Source organism: Orbicella franksi, chromosome 10 (assembly GCF_964199315.1).
Source record: "Orbicella franksi chromosome 10, jaOrbFran1.1, whole genome shotgun sequence".
Lineage (NCBI taxonomy): Eukaryota > Metazoa > Cnidaria > Anthozoa > Scleractinia > Merulinidae > Orbicella > Orbicella franksi.
Window position 1 is genome coordinate 10,045,981 of NC_138154.1, and position 20,000 is coordinate 10,065,980.

The window sequence follows — 20,000 nt, forward strand, 5'->3', positions numbered from 1 at the left end:
TGGTGAAAGGGACGAAAGTGACAATGATGAGTATGACAGTGATGCCATTGACTCTGGGGAAGAAGATGACTCAAGTGACGTCATTCTTGCATTCGTCAATTCAGATGAGGAAGATGCCAATGAGAGGCCAAATGCCACACGCTCAGGGCGAGCCATAACTAGGAGATCCGAAATTGACTTCTTTTTCTTTCGATTTGGTTTTTAAACAACAGCTCTCTGTAGTATAGGGATTGTAAATAGTCTTCATAGTGAGCATAATAACTTGAAGTAGGGTGATAATAGAGAAATATTTAAAAAGTTGAAATCTAAATATTGTTTGTTCAATTTGTTTTTTTGGGGCGGGGGGTCATCCCAAAAAATGACCGCTATAAGGGGGTGCCACGTGAAAAAAATTGGTAAGCTGAGGGGGGGTCATGCAATTTTTAGATGGTGCTTCCCAAATCCCACCAGCCCCCCCTCCCTCATAAAAAATGAACGGTCCCTTAAGAAATTTTTCATGAAAATACTTGAGGAGTGGAAGTGATAAAACATCGCTTCATTCTACCTCAAATTGATTTCTTCTTTCCTAGGAAAAAGGCAGAAACCTCCACGTTTTGATTTAGCTACTCATTTTCAGATGTGTCATCAGAATGTATGAAATCGTTGTTCAGAGCTGCGTCAAAATTAAATCTCACAACTTTTAATATGTATGATTAAACTTAGGCTATGCATATAACGAGTATCACGCTCATTGCCTGGCTCATTGCCTTTTGCCGTCGATTTTCACGGCATGTTTAGTAAGTCCTCGTCATTTTCAATAAACCTCCCACCCCTCCCCCATTCCCCCCCCCCCCATTTCGAGGTAAATTATTCTTCCTTTGTCTCGCATGAATACATTAGAGGGGGGGGGGGTAGAAAAAGCAAAGTTTTCGTTGTATTGCCTGAAAGAGTCAAAACAATGCATAACTTTGCAGCTGCATTGCTTCCATTGTTGAGAGTGCGTGACACTTCGAATTTACATGAGTCGCGCCACTTGAATAATGTGACAAATGTGATAAATCAGTTGTGAACATCAGACTTCAACTTGTGACTCAACTTGCAACTCAACAGCTCTCAACATCAGCAGTAATGTGAGTAAAACGAAATGCTGGAATTAAGATTTTTTTTTACACAAAGATAGTCGCAAAAATCGTCGATCACCAAGTGACGACTGGATTCGTGAGACTTCACCATGTTATGCAAATAATACTTAACACAACAATTGAAGATTCTGATATATATCAACAACGTATTCCATAGTAAAATAAATCGTCCTAACCAGCCATTGTTATCTTTATTTCGTTAAAATTCGTAGTGTGTTGCTCATGTTTTAAGAACAAGCGACTGAAAGGGCTCAGCTTTGAATCTAATTTTAATATATATGAAACATAATATGAGACAAAATTGATATGGAAATGTAATTTTAAAACATTTTAAGTTCGAATTTATGACCATTAACGTCATTTTTAAAATGTGATTTAAAAAGAAAGGCCTGAAGCCAAAGTCAGTAGTCAAAAATCTGTAAAGATCATTTATCGTGCGAATTAATCTCTCTACTAGAATATCAAACGAGAACTATTTACATTTCAGCTCATATGATCAATTTCGACGGGGAAACTTGTATCTGGCACGGATTTCACGTCTCCTCTGTATGTCTAGTAAAACGTAATCGAGTTTTATTTTCTCCGCTTTAAATTTAGCCTTTGCGATACAAGGCAGCCGCGAAAGCACAATGCTCAGGTAGAAAAGAACACACGTATTACCTTTGTGAGGGATTGATGACAAAACTCTATTTTGAAATACATCTTTCGGTTGTTTATATTCGACGAGTTATTCGTAATTCAAAACACGGCGTTAGTTTTGCGTACTGTACACAAGATGCTATACACATACCGACTGTTTACCTCACCAAACCTTCAGTGAGTCCCTCTGTAGCGTGTAGCTGCTTTTGTCAGAGTGCTGCTCAGTGTGTCAGCTGCGGGAAGTCACGTACTGCTATCGACACTGCCAAGTTCCCAAATCGAGGCGGACTGTACGGTGTCACGCTACGGATAAGTCACGCTATTGACTTGGGTCATGCCGGAGATAAAAGAAGAGGAACCATGGCAATGAAGTTGGACTTTAAAAAGAAGAATATTGGTAAAAGTGGGAGTGGGAAATAAGTTTCTTAATGCTTTTTTTTGTGTGTTTCCATCATAATTAAGGTCATTCCCCAGTATTGCATTGCGCATCCTTACTGCGCATAATTTATAGCGTCATTAGCGTGCGTTCGTGCACGCGCACAATCTCGTTCCCAGAGTCTTCGTTCACCTTGGCCAGCGGTCGGAAAATGAGAGTTCTGGGAGCAACCATTTTGAAGTAACCGAATTCTACCCATCCGGTCTCGCTGCGCAGACTGCAATCTATGGCGCACGCCTGAAATAGTTGCTCCCAGAGCTCTCGTTTTCCGACCCTGGTCAAGGTGAACGAAGACTCTGACAGCGAGACTGGCACGCGCACATTGAAAACATGGTGGATTTAGCTGTCTGTCAAAATCAAACTTAAAAGGTTTATTTTTGTCCAACACAAGAATTGACTGTAGTTTAAGGCGTGTTTTCAGGAGTCTGGGCTCAAAAAGAGTTTACACTAACTTGGAATGTATTCTTGTAATAAGCATGAAATAACCTTAAAATGGGACATTTTTAATGCCTCACTGCTCCTTAACGAGCATGGGCAGCCCCACCCCCCCCCCCCCTTTTAATTTTATAATTAAAGTTCTCATATGATAAATATTCAGTGGGCAAAGTTTGAACAAAAATCTATGTGCAGTTTTATTTCAGGGGAATTACCTTAACCTCTTTCTTTCTTTCTTTCTGTGTTCCTGAGGTTATGTTAAATTTCAGGACGTATTAAACGTACCCGCCAAAAGTCCTGCGAAATCCTGAGCTAGTATGCAGTCGCCACAGGTTTATCAGCAGTAATAGTGTTGAGTGAACAAATTTAACGCAACAGAAAAACAATGGGGTAATGGGGTGGACATGCAACAACTGAAATAACCTCCCGACGTAGTAGGGGACGGGGGAGTGGGGGAGGGAGAAAATACGTGTTCTCGCAATCCCTTTAGTCTTTTGCGTGTTTTCCCCTTGCTCCCTATTATAAAAAACCTTGCTCCCTGGAAGTTTTCGTCGAAGTTACCGTTAAAATGAGAGAGGAATGACTCGTTAATTCCCTCAAATTGATCTAAGAAAGATTACCCTCCTCCCCTTAGCATGTTCCCTCGCTCCCCAAAACCCCTGAGAGCCCTCACATTTAAGGTTATGCAAGTATAAATCGTCCAAAAGCAACATCTTGTGCAAAGTGAAGTAATGGAAGATCCCTAGCTTTTGGGAAGTGGTTTAAATGCCTGCCGTCTCCAAACCCCTTCACCTGTCGCAACCCATGCTAGCTGCTACCGCAATGCAATCTTTATCAAAAACGGTTCCAATGATAAATTTCGTAACTTTCCCTCACAGTTCCTATGGGAATAGCTGATCCCCAATGATATTCGAACCCCAGCCTTTACAAGCCCTGACCCTAAATGGCAGCAGCTAACTCTAACTTTCTCAAAAACGTATACGCCTATCCCCGATATGAATAGGCGACCCCCTGGTGATTATTTCCATCAAGCTTTTTACATTCGATCTCCTGGCCTATCTTTTTTATTCATTTATTTACATTTTTTCCGCTATTGGTCAGTGCTGTAGATTGCAATCTGCACTAAGGCAACAGTGATCTGATCTCAGACAAAGCGGTTTTCAAGTTTGTCTTCCTCAGCAGTTACCATAACCATAAGGCTTATCACAATTACTTCGTTATACTACCGTTATAGGCTGAGGTTTGCATAAATTTGAAGGTTACTTTGCAGTTTGCACATCACTAAAATGGCTTAATAAAATAACGTGACACAAACTCGCACCCAGAGCGTCTCATCTTCCCTCCCTCCCTCTTTCACTCTGGGAAGGGGGGAAGATAAGAGACCCTGGGAACGAGGGTGAACGTGAAATAGCTTCTTGAAATTCAATAATTAACGAACAGAGGATGAAGGGGAGTTAACCCTCATATGCAGGCCTTATTCTCACATAATATACCTTTTTATTTCGTTTGATTGCAATCTCGTTCTCAGAGCCCTCGTTACCCTAGCCCAGCGGAACGGTTCTGCTGGACAAGGGCTCTGGGAACGAGATTGGTTTGATTGTTTTTATAATGGTACCATGCGCGTTACCTCAGGGATGTTTTCGTACTGGAAAAAACCTAAGGCCGCTCGGGCCATCCATGTGAACAAACTTTACGTCATAGGATTGATTGGTTACTTCTAGATCCTCCAGTGGATTCCCGAAACCGGAAGTAATAGGCCATTTTTGAGTTGTCTTTTGCCTTTGCGTCAAAACGAGTCTTCATGCAAAATCATCCATGTGAATGAATGTGTTCCGCGTACATGCTCATTTTCATGCAAATCAAACTTATTTTCATATGAAAGCTTTTGTACGAGGATTCGTTTTGAAACAGAGCCACAAGATAACTGGGAAATGGCCTATTTAAAAGATAGCTTAAGAGGAATTAACCTAAGAACGAGCGCATCGTACCCCATTGATCCTCTCTTAGCTTCTCTTGCTATCAATCAGATTACATTGAGAATGTGTTGTGGATTACATTTTCGTTACTATAGTTACTTGTGTTACTCTTGCCTTTTAATCAGCACGGTTTAGGTTCTAGTTCTGCGGATGCGATAAAAATCTACTTTCCTCTAATTCTATTAACAGAAACTCATATACTCAGGGCATGAGAGTTCTAAAACTGATCTCATTAAGCCAAATCGCTCAACAATTATGTCGACGAAATATTTTTCGACTGCTGTAGAGGTCCTATGAGACGAAATTACTTTTAGAACTTATGAGTGGTTCCTCTTCATTGAAATGGCTTCCGCTGACCGGGTGATATGTTTTGTCGACGTCGTCTGATACTGGATGATGCAGCTCGATAGTGATGATGTAAATAATGGCGCCCAGTACTCCTCCAAGCAAACAAGCTATAATTGGTACCCAGGCCCAGCCACGATAAGCCCTAAACACAGCGAGATCGAATGATGATATGAAAGAGTCCGGGAAAAAAAATGATGACTTGGCCTAAATATCGACGATTAATTTTCAACGATTATCACATGACTTTATGGCTTCGCAAATGTCAGCTTTACCTTACAATAAAAATAGTATTTTCCATTGTAATATGAGTACTATATATAGCTATAGAGGGCCACAAGTTTATTATCTTTGGTTACTTACTTTACTTACTTTACTTTACTTAAACTTATTGTAGAATTTCTTTTTTTTTCTTTTCTCGTTGCACCAACTTGATTTCACGCTTTCGTTGGGACAATATTTCTCCCTCCAAATTTTCAAATTTTTAAGCTACTGCGATTAAACCGTGTCCCTTAAATTTCGCGATTTCACTAAAAAGATTGAAGGCCCCAAACAAGAAAATCAACGTACAAGAAATATTTCGTTTCTTTGTTTGTGCTGAGTCACACGTAAGTTTAAATGGATTTACGCATGAGCCAGGTAACCACACGATCCAGCTGTCAGGGCCACCACTGTTGTTGCTAAGCAACATGACCCAGTCTTCTTCGTGTCACGCTGGCGTGACAATTTGCGATAGTTTCTAAGGAAACTTGCTTTCAATTAGTTCTGACGAATTACCATCCAAATTACAATATTTCGAGATGAAGCCAAATCGGCCTTGGATGATTTTTTAATGCGGGTCCTCTATCCTGGTCAAATTGGATTCTGGAGTTTTTGTGGAGGAAGAAAAGCCGGATCCGAAGTACCCGGAGGAAAACCCTCGGAGCAAAGCGAGAACCAACAACAAACTCAACCCACATATGACACTGAGTCGGAATCGAGCCCGGAATAAATAAACCCGGGCTGCTTGGTGGGAGGCGAGCGCTCTCGCCACTACGCCATCCCTGCTCCGCCATCTAACAAAACAAAACGCGAATCCGTATCTGAGATTGATTGGCTCGACGAGCAAGCTTAAAGAAACAAACAACAAATCCCGGTGGCTATTTTGACGACAATGTTAGATCTAAAGAAGTTCATATTTGATTTAAAAAAAGACTTACGTAAACACTTCACAGCCCCATCCAGCCACTGCGGTGAACAGTCGTGGTCCCAGATCCCTGGCGGGGTTGATGGCGTAACCGCAATTAAAACCAAAGGTGGCGCCAATGACGAACACGACTAGACCAATCATGACCGGTGCCACCCCCTGGTCGGGCGAATTGTTGTTCTTGTCTATGATGGCGAAGATACAGCTGACAAGAAGAGCCGTGCCGAACAACTGAAAAACAAGGCATCGCTCTCAGAACAGAATCCCACACCTTATAGAAGAGTCCGATGTACAGGTCATCATCATAAAGAATATTAACCACACTAGTAATTCTCCGTGTGAGCAAGAAAATCTGCGGTAAAGAAATTTGAAACTTGCTACCGAAAGTAGCTGTAAACGGCTTACAAGTAAAAGTTGTCCCTCTATTTTTTGCCGTGTCCCTCTGAAAATGAGGTATAATTTCTTCCAGCAAGTTAGCTTTACATCATTGGCTTCCAGTTTCCAGCTACTCGTCAAATAAACCAAATGGCACATGTTGTCTGTGTTTTTGTTTCCTCGAGGCCAAGATTACAGTTCTATTCAAACAATGAAGATAATGAAGCGAGCATTACTTGATCTGCAAATCCATTTCCAGTGGACAAGAAGGACTGGGGGTAGGTTGCCCAGATCCCTGCAGTGGCGTTTACACCCACGGTCTGTCGGACACCTCCATCGAAAGCGTTCAGAGCATCTGAAAAAAATCACTTTCAGTTTATTTTAAACATTAGTTGTGTCTATTATTCAAATTTAAGCAATAGAGTACTTTCTCCGTGCTGACGTAGCCTGGACAGGAGAATTCGAGAGAGTTATGCATATCTTTTGAGAAATCTCCCAGCCCCCACCCCACCCCCACCCACTAGTGTGAGGCTCTATAAACACGGAAAAAGTGCTCTTTTGCTTTTATAAAATATTTCTCAAAATACGCTTGAATTTAAAACTGCACAACCGTACGTGTTTATATACTCCCATCTAAAAACACCTACTATCGACCAATCAGCGCGCGCGTAGTATCTCAGTTATTTTAGAAATAAAACAACTGTGAAAGCATTATCTTCGTCTAAAAAATTTGTTTCTTTTTCACAATTTACCTTTGCTTACCCTATCTTGGGAATCTAATGAGCAACTAAAAAAAAACAGCTGGGCCAAGGGAAGTGGGGGCTAATAGAACTTTTAGGGAAATTGATGTTATATTCTTACTGGGCTGTACGCCCAAACGATAAATTTTACTCTCGAAATCAGTGTGGCTCGGTGAGGAACCCACTTCCAAAAGACATCCCAGCAGCACTTATAAAAGTCTAACTAAGCATAAGAGAATTAATTTTTAAGCGTTGCCCAACGAAGAGATAGAAAAAAGTTCACCGCTTGTATAAAGAGATGTTTTTACTACTACAGGTATTACAGCTGCGTTCCCCGGAAAAGGCCTGGGAGCGTGGTTTATGGGTGTCACTGTTTTGGGAGCAATCCCTCATCCTTTATGACTAGCTCTCAATTTTAAAGAGAAGTTGCTGGTACGGGACCTATAGCTCAATCTTACCATGGTAAATGCAATATACAGCTGCAGACGCTATGAAAGCACCTAACAACTGCGCTAGCCAGTATACGGGAACTTTAATCCAGTCCAATCGTCGAACCACGGCAAAGGCCAGTGTTACGGCGGGATTCATATGCGCGCCTTCGACAGACAATAAAACGAGAAGAGGATTACATTATAACTGAATCAACTTGATACAAACTTCACTTACATACCTGCTAAACGCGGGTATTGTTGATTATTGCTAGCGCGATGACTGTCTGCTATTCAACAGCTGACCAGCTGAGAGTGACCGTCTTTTTCTTCTTAATTAGATAATTCAAGCGCTTAAGACTGAGAGAAAGGATCGGGCAAATATATTTTGCAATTTTGTTTTAATTTGACTTTTAGCTTCGTCTCCTCTCTCGCCCCTACCGTACGGGTCACTTTTCCCGATTTTATTCATTATTTCAACATTTATACTGATCCAGGTCTTTATATATAGATCCGGCGCTTCTCGCTAGTTTGACGCTGTGGTTTTGCAGTAGGTATAAGTTTTCAATGAAAAAAAAGGCCAGGCTAAATAAGCTTAAGATAACTTACCTGATATACCCCCGGCCCAGTAGATACCAAGTGTAACCCCGATGCCCCAGCTGAAATTTATAGTAAAAAAGGTTCCATTTTTCCCTCGGCTGAGAACCGTCTGGGCGACAGAGGCGACGCCAAATGTCTACAACAAAAAGAAAACACGGAACAGAAAATTACTAAGTAACTAATAAAATTTGCGCTGGTGTTTTTTTCCGACATTATGAAAAACTGCAACAAAAATGGCGCGCAACCACAGTCAGGTACGAAACTGGTCATACTGTTGCCCAGTGCGTTGCTTCCGCAGGACGATTTGCCGCCAATTGGTTAGAAAATAAAAACGATACTCGTGCTCATGCTTTTCAGAACATCTTTATCCCTCAGATTTGCTGAAATGCTGAAACCGTCGGGGCCACCCTGAGGCCTCATTAGGGTTCTAAATATCCCTTATTCAATTTATTTTTCCCAAAATATTGCGTATCCCTTTATTTTTAATTAATTAAACATCCAGTATTCCAAAGACCCCTTATAGGGAGAAAAGAACCCAAAACTACTGCAAAGCTAATATTCCAGTGCGTGAACGACCTTGCAATAAAAAGTCAACGGGCAGTTTGTACAAACCACTAGGATGAATGTAGACATAAACTCAGCCAGTGTTTCTCTCAGTAAGGGAGGCAGTCGGCCTCGTAATCTGTTTGCCATGGTAGATCAGAGTGGGTATCTGCAATTAAGACTACGTACCAGTTAATGTATGCAGCAACATTAGCAAAGGGGTCAGGAAAATGCCTGCACGCAAGGTACAAGAAGTGTCAAACTAGGTCCTTTTAAATGAAGAAAAGAACAAAAAAATCGTTTTCGATTGATTTGGTTTAAAATGTTCGTTGAATCCTTCAGTTCTGCCTAAAAAAGTCGGCAGAACGTTAGAATCGAGATTCAACTAGAAAACTGATTCTTTTATTCGTGTTTCTAGTCCCTTTGTCTTTATTTCAGTAGGACAGAAAATAGTCCAGCCTCTTCCAGGCGTTAAGTTAGTTGGGGCGCAGCGCGAAAAATGACGCGCCGAAAAATAGGGGAGAAGCGCGGCGCGGAACGCGTTCACGGTTATCCTGGCACCAGCCCTTCCTTTCCATTTTTCGCTCCGCTGTGTTTTCGCGCTGCGCCCTAACTAACGCCTGGAAGAGGCTAAAAGAGAACAGGGCTGTAAAACTAAACTAGCTGAACAAAGATAAGCATCACTAACACTAAAACTGTAATTAAAACCAACGAATTCGAAAATTTGCGTGACTCGCGGAATTTTCCATACCCAGTTTTAAGCAATCCTCGCAGCTTTCAAGTGCGTGACTCACGCCAACAAGAAGTGGGCTGGCCGTGGGTTGAAACTATCATATATAGCCATCATTTAATTCCATAATGAAACATTGCCGACAAAGTTTTCTTTTCAATAAAGTATAAGCCCAGCCGAATTTGAAACGCCAATATTCCTCTTACGAAAACCCGGCCTCTGTATATAGCCCCGCTACTGATACACCTCCCAAAGACCAAAAAACAACAGCCCTGCGTTATGGTTTTATGAACGCGTTAAGTTGATTTGTTTTTTAAAAATCAAATTTAAATATATAATTCGTTAGCACTTCGCCCTCGTCTTGGAAGCAAAATAAATAACAGCAGTTCGAACAGCTAGTTCAACCGAATTAAGGTAATAATGTATTAATAACAACACATACACTGCCAAGTATCTGCCCGAGTGCCATGTGTCAAGGATCTTTCGTTATTTATATCCACATCGTTTACACAACCTCATACTGTATACATGTATATGAGAATTTCATTCACACCTTCTGTAAAATCTTTTACCTGTCCAAACCCTCAATCGGATTCCCTCTGTAGACAGCAGCTTTGGTCACAGCTTATCAGGTACGTTAAATTCGAACAGAGTTCTTCGAGGGCAAATGACTTTGAAAATGATCTTCGAGTGACAGTCACACGACCGTGACTGCATCACGAGCAAATCCCGCGCCCGAGCCACAGGCACGAAGCACGGGGTTCACGAGTATCTACGAAAGAATGTCCGTTTTGCTCTTTTTGCTCGTATATATTTGTTTTGTTTTGTTTCTACATATTTAGTTTTATTTTGCTACTATGATTTTTTTTTTTTTATTGAAGTCGAATACAACTTTCGGGCCCTATCTACATTACACTGGAGAAATTCGAAAACGCAGCTCCGTCCACACTAAACCCGTCACAAAAATTGGGAGCTTTTCGAAAACACTGTTCACACCGAAGAATTTGAAAACCCCGACTTTGAGTTTTAGGTGGACGGAACACATTTCGAAAACGGAGTTTTTCGAATACGATGGCATCGTGTGATTTCCCTGCCCGAGATGATTGTTGCGTTTTCAAATTTCTCCGGGGTAGCTAGTGTACTGTGGACCGGGCCTCAGAGAGTCGCTAGTTGGTAGAATCTAGCCAAGTTACTGCGAAGCTATTTCTCACCGTCAGTTTTCGTAAACTGGATCAAGCTGAAGAAACTGCATTTTCTCACTGATGTGTCAATAAAACGGAAATCAATTGACGGAGAATAGAGATTACTCTCTGAATCGCTACCACAAGTCGGGTCCGCTAACCAAATCCCAAATCGTATCGTAAGAAAATTGGAGGCTTCAGGATATGTTCTGTAGGTGATGTGATGGAACGATAGTTGGAGCAAACCAGTGGATATTTATGGGGTCAGTGAGCATCTTAGTCTAAAACTCTAACCAATCCTTCAAATTACGTGTCTCCAGAGGCCATCTTCTCAGGCAGTTTATCTGAGGACTTCTTTCACAGACCGCCTTCCCGACGCGAAAAATCTTAGACGCCCTCGTATGACCTAACAAATAGCACCGGACTGGGCATGCGCACGAGTTGCAGCTTTTTAGAGTTCTCCCAAACTTTCGTCAGCGACTCAATAGAAACACGGAAAAAATATCTTATCCCGTTCAGAAAAATCTCTCGTTTATGTCGCTTATCAAAGTGTCAATTTTCTTCGCTTTCGCCATCATTAGATTTATTTCATTGTCACCGACTATCAGCCTACGTAACAGGGGTAAACTGGAGGACAGGGGGACAGGTAAAGTAAGAGCGGGGATTGAAGCAGGGAGGAGCATTGGAAGACGATAGGAATGCGTTTGCAACGCAGGCTACCCACTATGGGACAGCGGAGCATTGTAGCACTTCGTTCTGCACTGTCAGACCAATACAGACCACGGACCGGAAATTTCAGATTAATGAACCTTCCTTACTGCCTGGTATTCTGAAATTAAACACAACACAACAGCAAACAATTGAAGAACATTTATCCGTCTTTGGCACGTTATATGCACAATAAATTCAATTTTAAAAGTCTCTTGCAAGGAACGAAAGACAACGTGAACAATCGGATTCTGATCGGATTACGCTCGGTATTTGTTCCGACCATTCTGATTGCTTAGTACGAATCGGATCGGACTGAGGATTATCTGTCGAGTGCTGTCGGAGATTGTTCGCTCCCAGGCGACAGTTCACCAAATCCCAAAGCACTTCAGCTTGGTTTGGCAACTTTCCGCGCCCGTTTAGCCGGTCGAAGGAAAGGATTGTCGAATGAGTCCGTGCCTTGTGAGCTGGTAGGTAACACGCCATTTGGGAGTAACTCTTTATTAAGTGGTGCATCCTGTTCTTGAAGCTCTGTTTCGTCAAAGTCACCCACAGCGGGCAAGTATGGCAAGTCGTTCAATTCGTTCACCAGTACTGCAGCGAAGAAAATACACACGTACAGATTAACACAGACCTTTCGCGCAATAGATCCAGATGTAGTGCTTGTGTTACATGTAGGTTAGCGAAGCTTCGTCACGGTTTGTTCCTCCCGAAAAGTTCAGTTAGCCTAAATTGTTCAAGTTCGTCGTTTGTAATCCGTGTTAATCTTCTCCATCCTTAACCATCCTTGTTCCTTTAGGGTTTATTATCATCCCTTTGGTGGTTTTCTGTCTTAGTAAACTATTATTTTTGGGTTTCGTTCAAAAGACCTTTCCCGCATTCCAACAAACAATGGCGCCAAGTCGAGATCAGGGTGGACAAAAATACAACAAATGTATGAAAATGTCCACCCCAACCTCGCTGTGGTACTACTGTTCGTACGCACTGAAGTGGAATGCGGGAAAGGTCTACTGAGCTCCTTTAAGAACACGATTGGGTAGGTTGCCCCACGGGTAGGTGGGGTAGGGTGTGGGGTAGGGGTGGGGTGGGGAAGGGTTTGTATTTTATAGTGTATTAATCTTGATCTACAGCCTGTATTAACAAACAGATTAGACTTGGCCTTGCTTTGCGCGCGTCTCACAGACCAAAAAAAAAAAAAGCGAACAAACGGTATAGAGCGATAAAATTGTCTTACAGACTATTACTGTAAAAAGAAGGAGAAATTAGCCTTTATACCAGAAGAAAGAAAAAATAACCAATTGTACACAACATACCACATTTACATGTTTTGAAGAACAGTATCTCAAAGAAAGAACGCCTAAGAAGCTGAATCAATTAGTATTTAAGTGGAGTAAAAATATCATGTTCAAGAATGTTTCTCGGCCTTGGAAAAAACATTCAAAGCGACAAAAACCTTTCTCGCTGTGTTCCCACGTGCTCGAATATTTTGTGTTACATGTATATTGTACCCACAGTATTATGTACCTTGTACTCAGCAAAGGGGAAAAACTGGGTAAGACCGGCGGAAAGACAAAAAAGGCCTCAATTTTGGTCTTAAGCCCTGGTCAAACGGCGCATGATAGTCAATGATAGTTGATTCTCTCCTAACTGTCATCAACTATAACCAACTATCATTCACATAGTCAAACGGCCAAAGAAGTTCGTGACAGTTGACGATAGTTCACCGGCAGTCGCGCGAGCAAAGTCACTCCAGCAGCTAGTTGCAGGCTCTTTCCGCGTAAAAATGTGAACACTAAATGGCGTCGCGTGAGACAAACTTGTAAAAGTATTAATTTTTCGCGACGAAAGAGGGCGGCTGCTTGTTTACTGGTAATCGATTTGTTGGAGGAATGTACGGAAGATAAATCTGGAGAGCGTTGGTGGAAGAGAGGACGGACAAGGGAATGGATCAAAAGGAGACACGAAAGCGGGCTGTTAAAATTGATGGAAGAATTGCGAGTGGAGGACACTGCCGCTTACAACGAAATGTTCCGCATGAACTGTGAAACATTTGAGGAAATACTGACCGCTATCGGGCCTGTGATTACCAAAACAGCTGACCGAAAAACTATCACGAACCATCATACGCGCGGTCAAACGAGAAAAACTATCATCGACTATCATGAAAAATTTGAACAAGCTCAGAATGATTGATAGTTGATGACAGTCGATGATAGTGCATGACAGTTGGTGGTCAAACGGAAGCGCGCGCTTCAACTATCATCGACTATCCGTTTGACCAGGGCTTTACAGTTGATTCTGATGAGCTGAATTTTGCGTTGGCAGAAAGTGAGTTATCTGATTACACTTACATGGAAACGATGGCGCGTCTAAACCTTCACAGATTCCAGAACTGAGTTCAGCTGTCTTGGCTAAAAACCTGTGAACAAGGAAGCACTGTACATTACTGGTGAAAGAGTACAATATTCTATGCTATATGCTATTATATGCTAACATTGTTAAGTCCTGATGGAAATACCGTGTCTAAATAAAGATTTTACCTTACGTTTACCTTACCTTTAAGAGACATGGCTCAGGGTGTGGTGCGAGGGGAGGGGGGGGGGGGGGGCGGTGGAGCGATTAGTGCAGGAAATGTGCACAAACATGGGGACTTAATGCAAATACATGTTGACCGTAAGAGAGAGCGAAAAAAAAATCTTAACTGACCAACTGTTTCACGGCAGGGAAATAACCTTTGCAGCATTCTGCACTGCGGGGGAGATATTTCCTCGTGGAAAGCATAATCAATAACCTGGTATTTTGTCAACCTCTGCCCACCTACCCCACAACTAATCCTCAATACATGTGTATCTTATAGTACTAGATGGGGGGAAGGGGGCCTACATGTAAATATACTAGATGGGGGCCTTAATGTATTAGGTTGGGGCCTAAATGTACAAGATGGGGGGAGGGTGCCTAAATGGACTAGACTGGGGGCCTAAATCTACTAGATGGGGGCTTAAACGTACTACATGGGGGGAAGGGGCCTAAATGTACTAAATAGAAGGGGAAAGGGCGGTGTTGCCTTAAGCAACAATCCCACCCACTCCCATCCACCCCCTCCCCCCCGCCCCACACCTGCCCCTGAAAGAGAAGGTACTGTAGGAAGTGTGTTGTGGAAAGTGTGTTGTCCCAAAACAGCAAAATCGTAACTGAATTTAACCACACTTTTTGAGCAGAGAAGATTACATGTACTGTGACCAATGAGGTTACTTTTTGTCCTATTAATTTGCCCTTTACCAACATTCTATCACCACAAAAGCACAGTTCATTGACTTCTCTCCACTTTTCAAACACACTGTATATCTGTGCTGTAAATATACACATACAGCCGTATACATACCATACATGTAAAAAAGTGGTTTTTTTTTTCCTGGCTGTTAAAATCTTCAACATGATAAACATGTACTTACTTAGATAAACCTTCTTCTATCTCTTTTCTCTGGGCAGCGTACTTCTCTCTTACTGCTTGATATTCTTTGCTTGACTGTCTGAAAGCCTGTAATCAGATACACGCCGCTGATTTAGAGAACACAAAACAGAAGAAAAAATACTTGCATACATCTATCTTCAATTGTAGCAGAACAGGAAAGTTTTGCATTTCATCGCAATGGAAAGCAAAATCACACTCACCCTGATATCTGAAAATAACTTGTACACAAAGTAATGTTTTAATTACTGATGCTGCTTAGATGATGTATTACGTGACATTCTGCTTTGGAAATCTGCAGAGTCTAACTCAATACCTAAGCTTACGTAACTCAAAATAAAAGATAAAAAAAAGCCAGAAATAATAATCACAGTAGAACCCTGGTAACGAAAAACAGTTCGAGTTAGTGGGGGTTCGAGTTATCTGGGTCGATTGAACATCCAACTTGCCATGTTAATAATTGATAGTTTACTGATTTTTCAGCACTTCAGTATACAGTGACAGCTGCGTCTGCGAGCCCGAGCCAGAAAACGATTTTTGTGACGTAGGAATTCTAAGCCAATCACAGTTTAGCTCAAATAACCCCAGAACTACTGCGCAAGGTATTCCCTGTGAGGAGCACTCGAGTTTCATTCTATCATGGAATCTGATTGGCCTAGGAGAAACAAAAGTCATTACGTCACAGAAATCGTTTCCTGGCTCGGGTTCGCAGGCGTTATTTTTCAGCAGAACCAAGTGATAGCCGGAAATACGTCTGCGTTCGCAGGCTAAGTTCAAGTTAACCGAGTTAAAATGACTGAAAAGTGGGGTCAAATCCAATGGAAATGGGACTTGGTTCAAGTTAGCGGTGAAGTTCAAGTTATCCGAGTTCAAGTTACCAGGGCTCTACTGCATAATAAAATGTTCTGCTTCCAAATAAAGAGGTTATTCATAAGTGCCATTTAGGGGTGCGAAATAGTCCTTAAAACGACATATCTTGCTGAATTCTAGGTCAAATTTCTCGATTCTTGTAGTCAGAGGTGTTTTCATGATGTGACCTCAGTTTCAAGGCTAAGAATTCTCAGGTTACCAAAAGTTAAAAGTCTCGTTGCCTTGCAAAGACTCCATTAGATTTATCATTTGTGGCCCCTACATGTATACCTGAACTCAAGGTACATGTACTATTTCCCTGTGGAAGTGCACATACAGCCTTAGCTACGCCATACAGGTTGTGCATCTTGAAAAGCTTAGCCTTGAAAAGTTCATCGTTTGTAATCTGTGTTAATTTTTTTCCATCCTTAACCATCCTTGTTCCTTTATGGTTTATTATAATTATCTCTTTAGTGTTTTTCTGTCTCAGTAAAACTACTATTTTCAGGTTTCCTACAAATTAAATGTTGTGCATGACCCATAATGGCCAAGATATTTCAAAATCCTAGGACTGAGCTCCTTTACACAGAAATAGCACTATGTCACAATGATAACAACATTAGCAATCCAACTAACTTTTGAACAAGAGGACAAGGGTTCCTTAAATTAAACTTCTAATTCTTAAACAAATGACTTACCGGTGTCTTGATGTAAGAATGGGGATCAGGGAGTGGTGGGAGGTGTGCTGGAATGTGTGCTGGGCGTGTCTGTCTGGTGCCTGCTGCTAACGACTTGGCTGTTGGTACTACACGGGACTTCGGTGCTACAAAAGGAAGTAATACCCTGGTTAACTTTGTATGCCCATGATGTCTTAACTACATGTAGCACACCAGACATTTTTTTCTTAAACTGTTTAACAAAGAAACGTGACGTGAGATTCAAAAAGAAATTATAAGACAACACTAGCCAGGGCATATCCAGAGTGATTTTAACAAATCAGATTGGGAAAGTAATATTAATAATTATTCAAAATAATTGCTGTGAAAGTCAAAAAGCCATGAACACTATGATTTGATTTTGACATGTCGATTGTGTGGCCACCAATCAGATGTGAAATAAAACTGCAAAGAAAGCAACCAAATTGATGGTGTTTCCTCAGTCACTAAACCACACTTTGATCGTTTTTCCTTCTGAAAAATGGCTGTTACCCTGTAGTTTTATAATTACTAATTTACATGTAACCTGTTTTATTTGTGCAAGCAAACTGGAAATTTGAGCAATTTTAGACGATGTTTGGCTCAAACCTGTACACGTGGACTTGCAGCCTAATGCCCCATTTATATGGCCTTGGGTACCCGAGACAGCCTTCCCCCCAAGTTACCTTGGCCGAGGTAACTTTTAGCTTATTTCTTTGCAAAATTCAACCAACCGTTTACATTAGGATCACTAACCCGTCTCGGGGGGCAAGACAACTCGGGTGGGCGAGTTGTCTCGCCTCAGCAGGTAGGGTAACCCTGGCAAGCGAGACAACTTTTCTTCATACAAATGCTTTGGCTTGCCTAACGGAGACAACTCTCGGCATGGCGAGTGTCACATAATGCCTAGATTTAGGATTTAAAGCAGAAATTCACATCAAAGAAGTGAAAACCCACTTTGATCGAATGACCGAGGGAAACTCACAGAAAGAGGGATATTTGCACACTTGATTATTCAATAATGGTCATGAATAATCATGCAGGGTCCACTTTGACTCGGACTACAGAGACAACATTTTCTCATATACATGTAAATGCTCAATAAAGTTTCCTCAGGGGGAGGGTGGTTTCAGGCACCCCAGACCATATAACTGAGGCCTTAGGCTTGAAAACCAGACAGCTCTTCTATATTCAACTACATTCGTTGCTATATTTGGCAATATTAATTATAAACAAGAACCCTGATCACTCCAAAAAAAATCAAATGGAAAGTGAGAAGATTTGGAAATAACAAGGGTAGGGAGCAATTGAAAATAAATAAAGAGAAAATATTCTTTTTTTGTATTTACAATATGCAACTGCTTGTAATAACGCACAATACCAACCATACATAATGTATACGTGAGATTTTCCTAAATTAAAATTTAAAGATTACTATATTGTGTACCAGAATAATGGGTTTCAGGAAAAAAACCGATATGTTAGGTAAAAAAGAAGCTTCCAATGAGAGCACCAGGGGAAAGAAAAAAATATTCAAGGATTTGGCGGTCAAATGCAGCAGGGAGAGATTGAAGTTTGGAAACTTAAGTGCCTGCAACAAGTACAATCTCATTTTAATATGCACATTATGCATTTTCTAACAACTTCACAAAACACATTTTCTAACGACTTTGAAGGCAACACAAGCACCATTAAGATATGATATCCTTTCATAACCGACATGTAGCTGTGTATGATAATTTTATTTTGCTCATCTTCAACGCAATGAATTTGGCCATGTACATGATGAAAAAGAAAAATGTGTCTCACACTTGCAAAAGCAGAAATTCTTCTGTGCCTGCTCCTCCAATCAAAAGAGCAACACTAAAATTAGATGCGTATTCAAATATTAAGTATTTTAATAAGTATGAAAATTCCAGGCTCACGATTTTTTGCACCGTTTTGGTGGGACGGTTTCCAGGCAATGTTTATTGTAATAATTTTACAAAGAGTTCCAGTCAAGAAAAAATAATGTCTGAGGTTGCAAAGTGGTTATAAGGTTTTGTAATGTGAAAACTACAGGGTAAAGACGGTTTTTGGAAGGTAAAGTGATCAAAACATACTGACTGATCGAGAGAGACTGTTAAAATTGTCTGTTTCTTTTTTTTTGGTTTTATCTTGCATCTGATTGGTGGCTGCACAATTGACATGTCAAAATCAAATCAAAGTGTTCACGGCTTTTTGACTCTCACAGTAAAAAGTAATCTCTTTCTCTGTAAAAGGCACAGTCAGGGTCCGAAATTAACTTTTTTCGGCACCAACTGGTGACTGAAATTTTTTTTTTCAGTCGCCATATGGAAAAATGTGGTCGCCAAAAAGTGTCAATAAAATTTTTCCTTCCAAGCAAAACACAAACCAAAATTTTTGGTCACCACGGGCTTGCCAGCAAAATATTTGCAATCAATGTAATCAGGAATCAAACTAGTGCTGAAATCATCTTTTGACCACTTTAACAGATCTACATTTCCACCTTTTGACGCCCAGAGAATATCTAAATCTTCATCTAATTTCTTCGCGGATGTTCTGTCTCCACTTTGTAATAAATTACGGAAAGATTTCAGAACATCTTTGGACACCAAATTGCCTGAATAAATATTCATGGCGAAAGAACGCATGGGGCCATCTTGCACCCGCAATACGTATGTTATGGGAAACCGCTGAAAAAACATGGTGGCGAAGCTTTGCACTGATCGTAGCTGTAAAACGTTGTGGTAGATTTATAATAACAGGAAAATCGGTTTTATACTTCAAAAGCAGAGGAAAGGTAAAAAGGAAGTGACCAATTGGCGGGTGGCTTTGAATTTTATTTTAATTGATTTGGCTGAAAATCAAAGTATTGTTTGTGCAATTATCATGGCATGAAATACATGTAGTTAATTGCCCACTGGCAACCAGTTGTAAAATTCTAGTCGCCAGTGCAAAATTTTTCGTCGCATTGGTGACCAGGAAAGCGCAATTTCGGAACCTGACAGTGCAAAAACTGATTATGCCTGAGGTCGCTATACAACCTATCATACAATGCATTTAAATGAAAATTACATGTAAATTCAAATTTTAAGACAAGTTGTGGTAAACTCCAGTACCTACATATATTAAAGATCCTACAACAAAAAGTAACATACATACATGTACATGCAAATGAATCACCGACTTACGGTTGTTGACATGAATCCGATTTGGACGTTTTCCATAAGATGGTAAAGAATCAAGATCAGCACCTTCAAACATTGAAACAAAACAATCAAACATACATACATATATACACTTAATTTCAACTCGAATTATCAGAGTGGCTCTATTGAGCTAACATCTTTGAGAAAGGAAAAAAGTACATAAATCAAATAAATTGTTAAAATACAATAATACAAACTACATGTGCAAGTGAATTCTGCCTGCAGTGTACATATAAGTACAAGACTGCAAGACTTGAAGAGAGGTTTGGAGTGTATTTTGCAGATTGGGGTTAGTATTAAATATTCATTTCTTATGGTATATGTCCAATCTT

General features: G+C 40.8%; 3 protein-coding genes across 5 annotated transcripts in view; all 3 read right to left on the reverse strand.

The window, feature by feature from the left end:
- Positions 1-2,530, reverse strand: part of LOC145501079 (aquaporin-3-like) — a 13,716-nt gene extending 11,186 nt beyond the window's left edge. The window contains exon 1 of one of the 2 annotated variants that reach the window (XM_081480640.1): positions 1,923-2,530. The gene's annotated coding sequence lies outside the window, so the exon portion shown is untranslated. Of the gene's footprint in view, positions 1-1,911 lie in introns of both variants that reach the window. The other variant, XM_081480638.1, reaches the window with a different exon arrangement.
- A 223-nt stretch (positions 2,531-2,753) lies between these two features.
- LOC145501377 (aquaporin-3-like) lies at positions 2,754-11,244 on the reverse strand. 2 transcript variants are annotated; one of them, XM_081480867.1, is made up of 7 exons: positions 10,108-11,244; positions 8,894-8,993; positions 8,291-8,417; positions 7,712-7,849; positions 6,750-6,868; positions 6,152-6,369; positions 2,754-5,097 (listed from the first exon to the last, which is right to left on the reverse strand). In XM_081480867.1, exons 2-7 carry the CDS (start codon positions 8,972-8,974, stop codon positions 4,899-4,901), a joined length of 882 nt encoding a protein of 293 aa, XP_081336993.1. In that variant the 5' UTR covers positions 8,975-8,993; positions 10,108-11,244; the 3' UTR covers positions 2,754-4,898. The 2 variants fall into 2 exon arrangements, with proteins under 2 accessions (XP_081336993.1, XP_081336994.1); XM_081480868.1 differs by lacking the exon at positions 7,712-7,849 and having other exon boundaries at positions 8,894-11,244.
- Positions 11,245-11,604: 360 nt separating this feature from the next.
- Positions 11,605-20,000, reverse strand: part of LOC145501378 (transcription initiation factor TFIID subunit 8-like) — a 14,825-nt gene continuing 6,429 nt past the window's right edge. The window contains exons 3-7 of the mRNA XM_081480869.1: positions 19,651-19,713; positions 16,460-16,584; positions 14,896-14,981; positions 13,795-13,862; positions 11,605-12,037 (exon numbers count right to left, since the gene is read on the reverse strand). Of these exons, the coding sequence (XP_081336995.1) occupies positions 11,832-12,037; positions 13,795-13,862; positions 14,896-14,981; positions 16,460-16,584; positions 19,651-19,713 (548 nt within the window). The 3' untranslated portion in view covers positions 11,605-11,831. The remainder of the gene's footprint in view (positions 12,038-13,794; positions 13,863-14,895; positions 14,982-16,459; positions 16,585-19,650; positions 19,714-20,000) is intronic.

Bases quoted from the DNA above. Each gene is read 5' to 3' on its own strand.
- LOC145501377 (XM_081480867.1), bottom strand. From the start codon at position 8,974: ATGGCAAACAGATTACGAGGCCGACTGCCTCCCTTACTGAGAGAAACA. The intron at 7,850-8,290 runs GTAAGTTATCTT...TGTCTGTCGAAG, and splicing joins CTGGGCCGGGGGTATATCAG to GCGCGCATATGAATCCCGCC. The intron at 6,370-6,749 runs GTAATGCTCGCT...CTTGTTTTTCAG, and splicing joins GAAATGGATTTGCAGATCAA to TTGTTCGGCACGGCTCTTCT.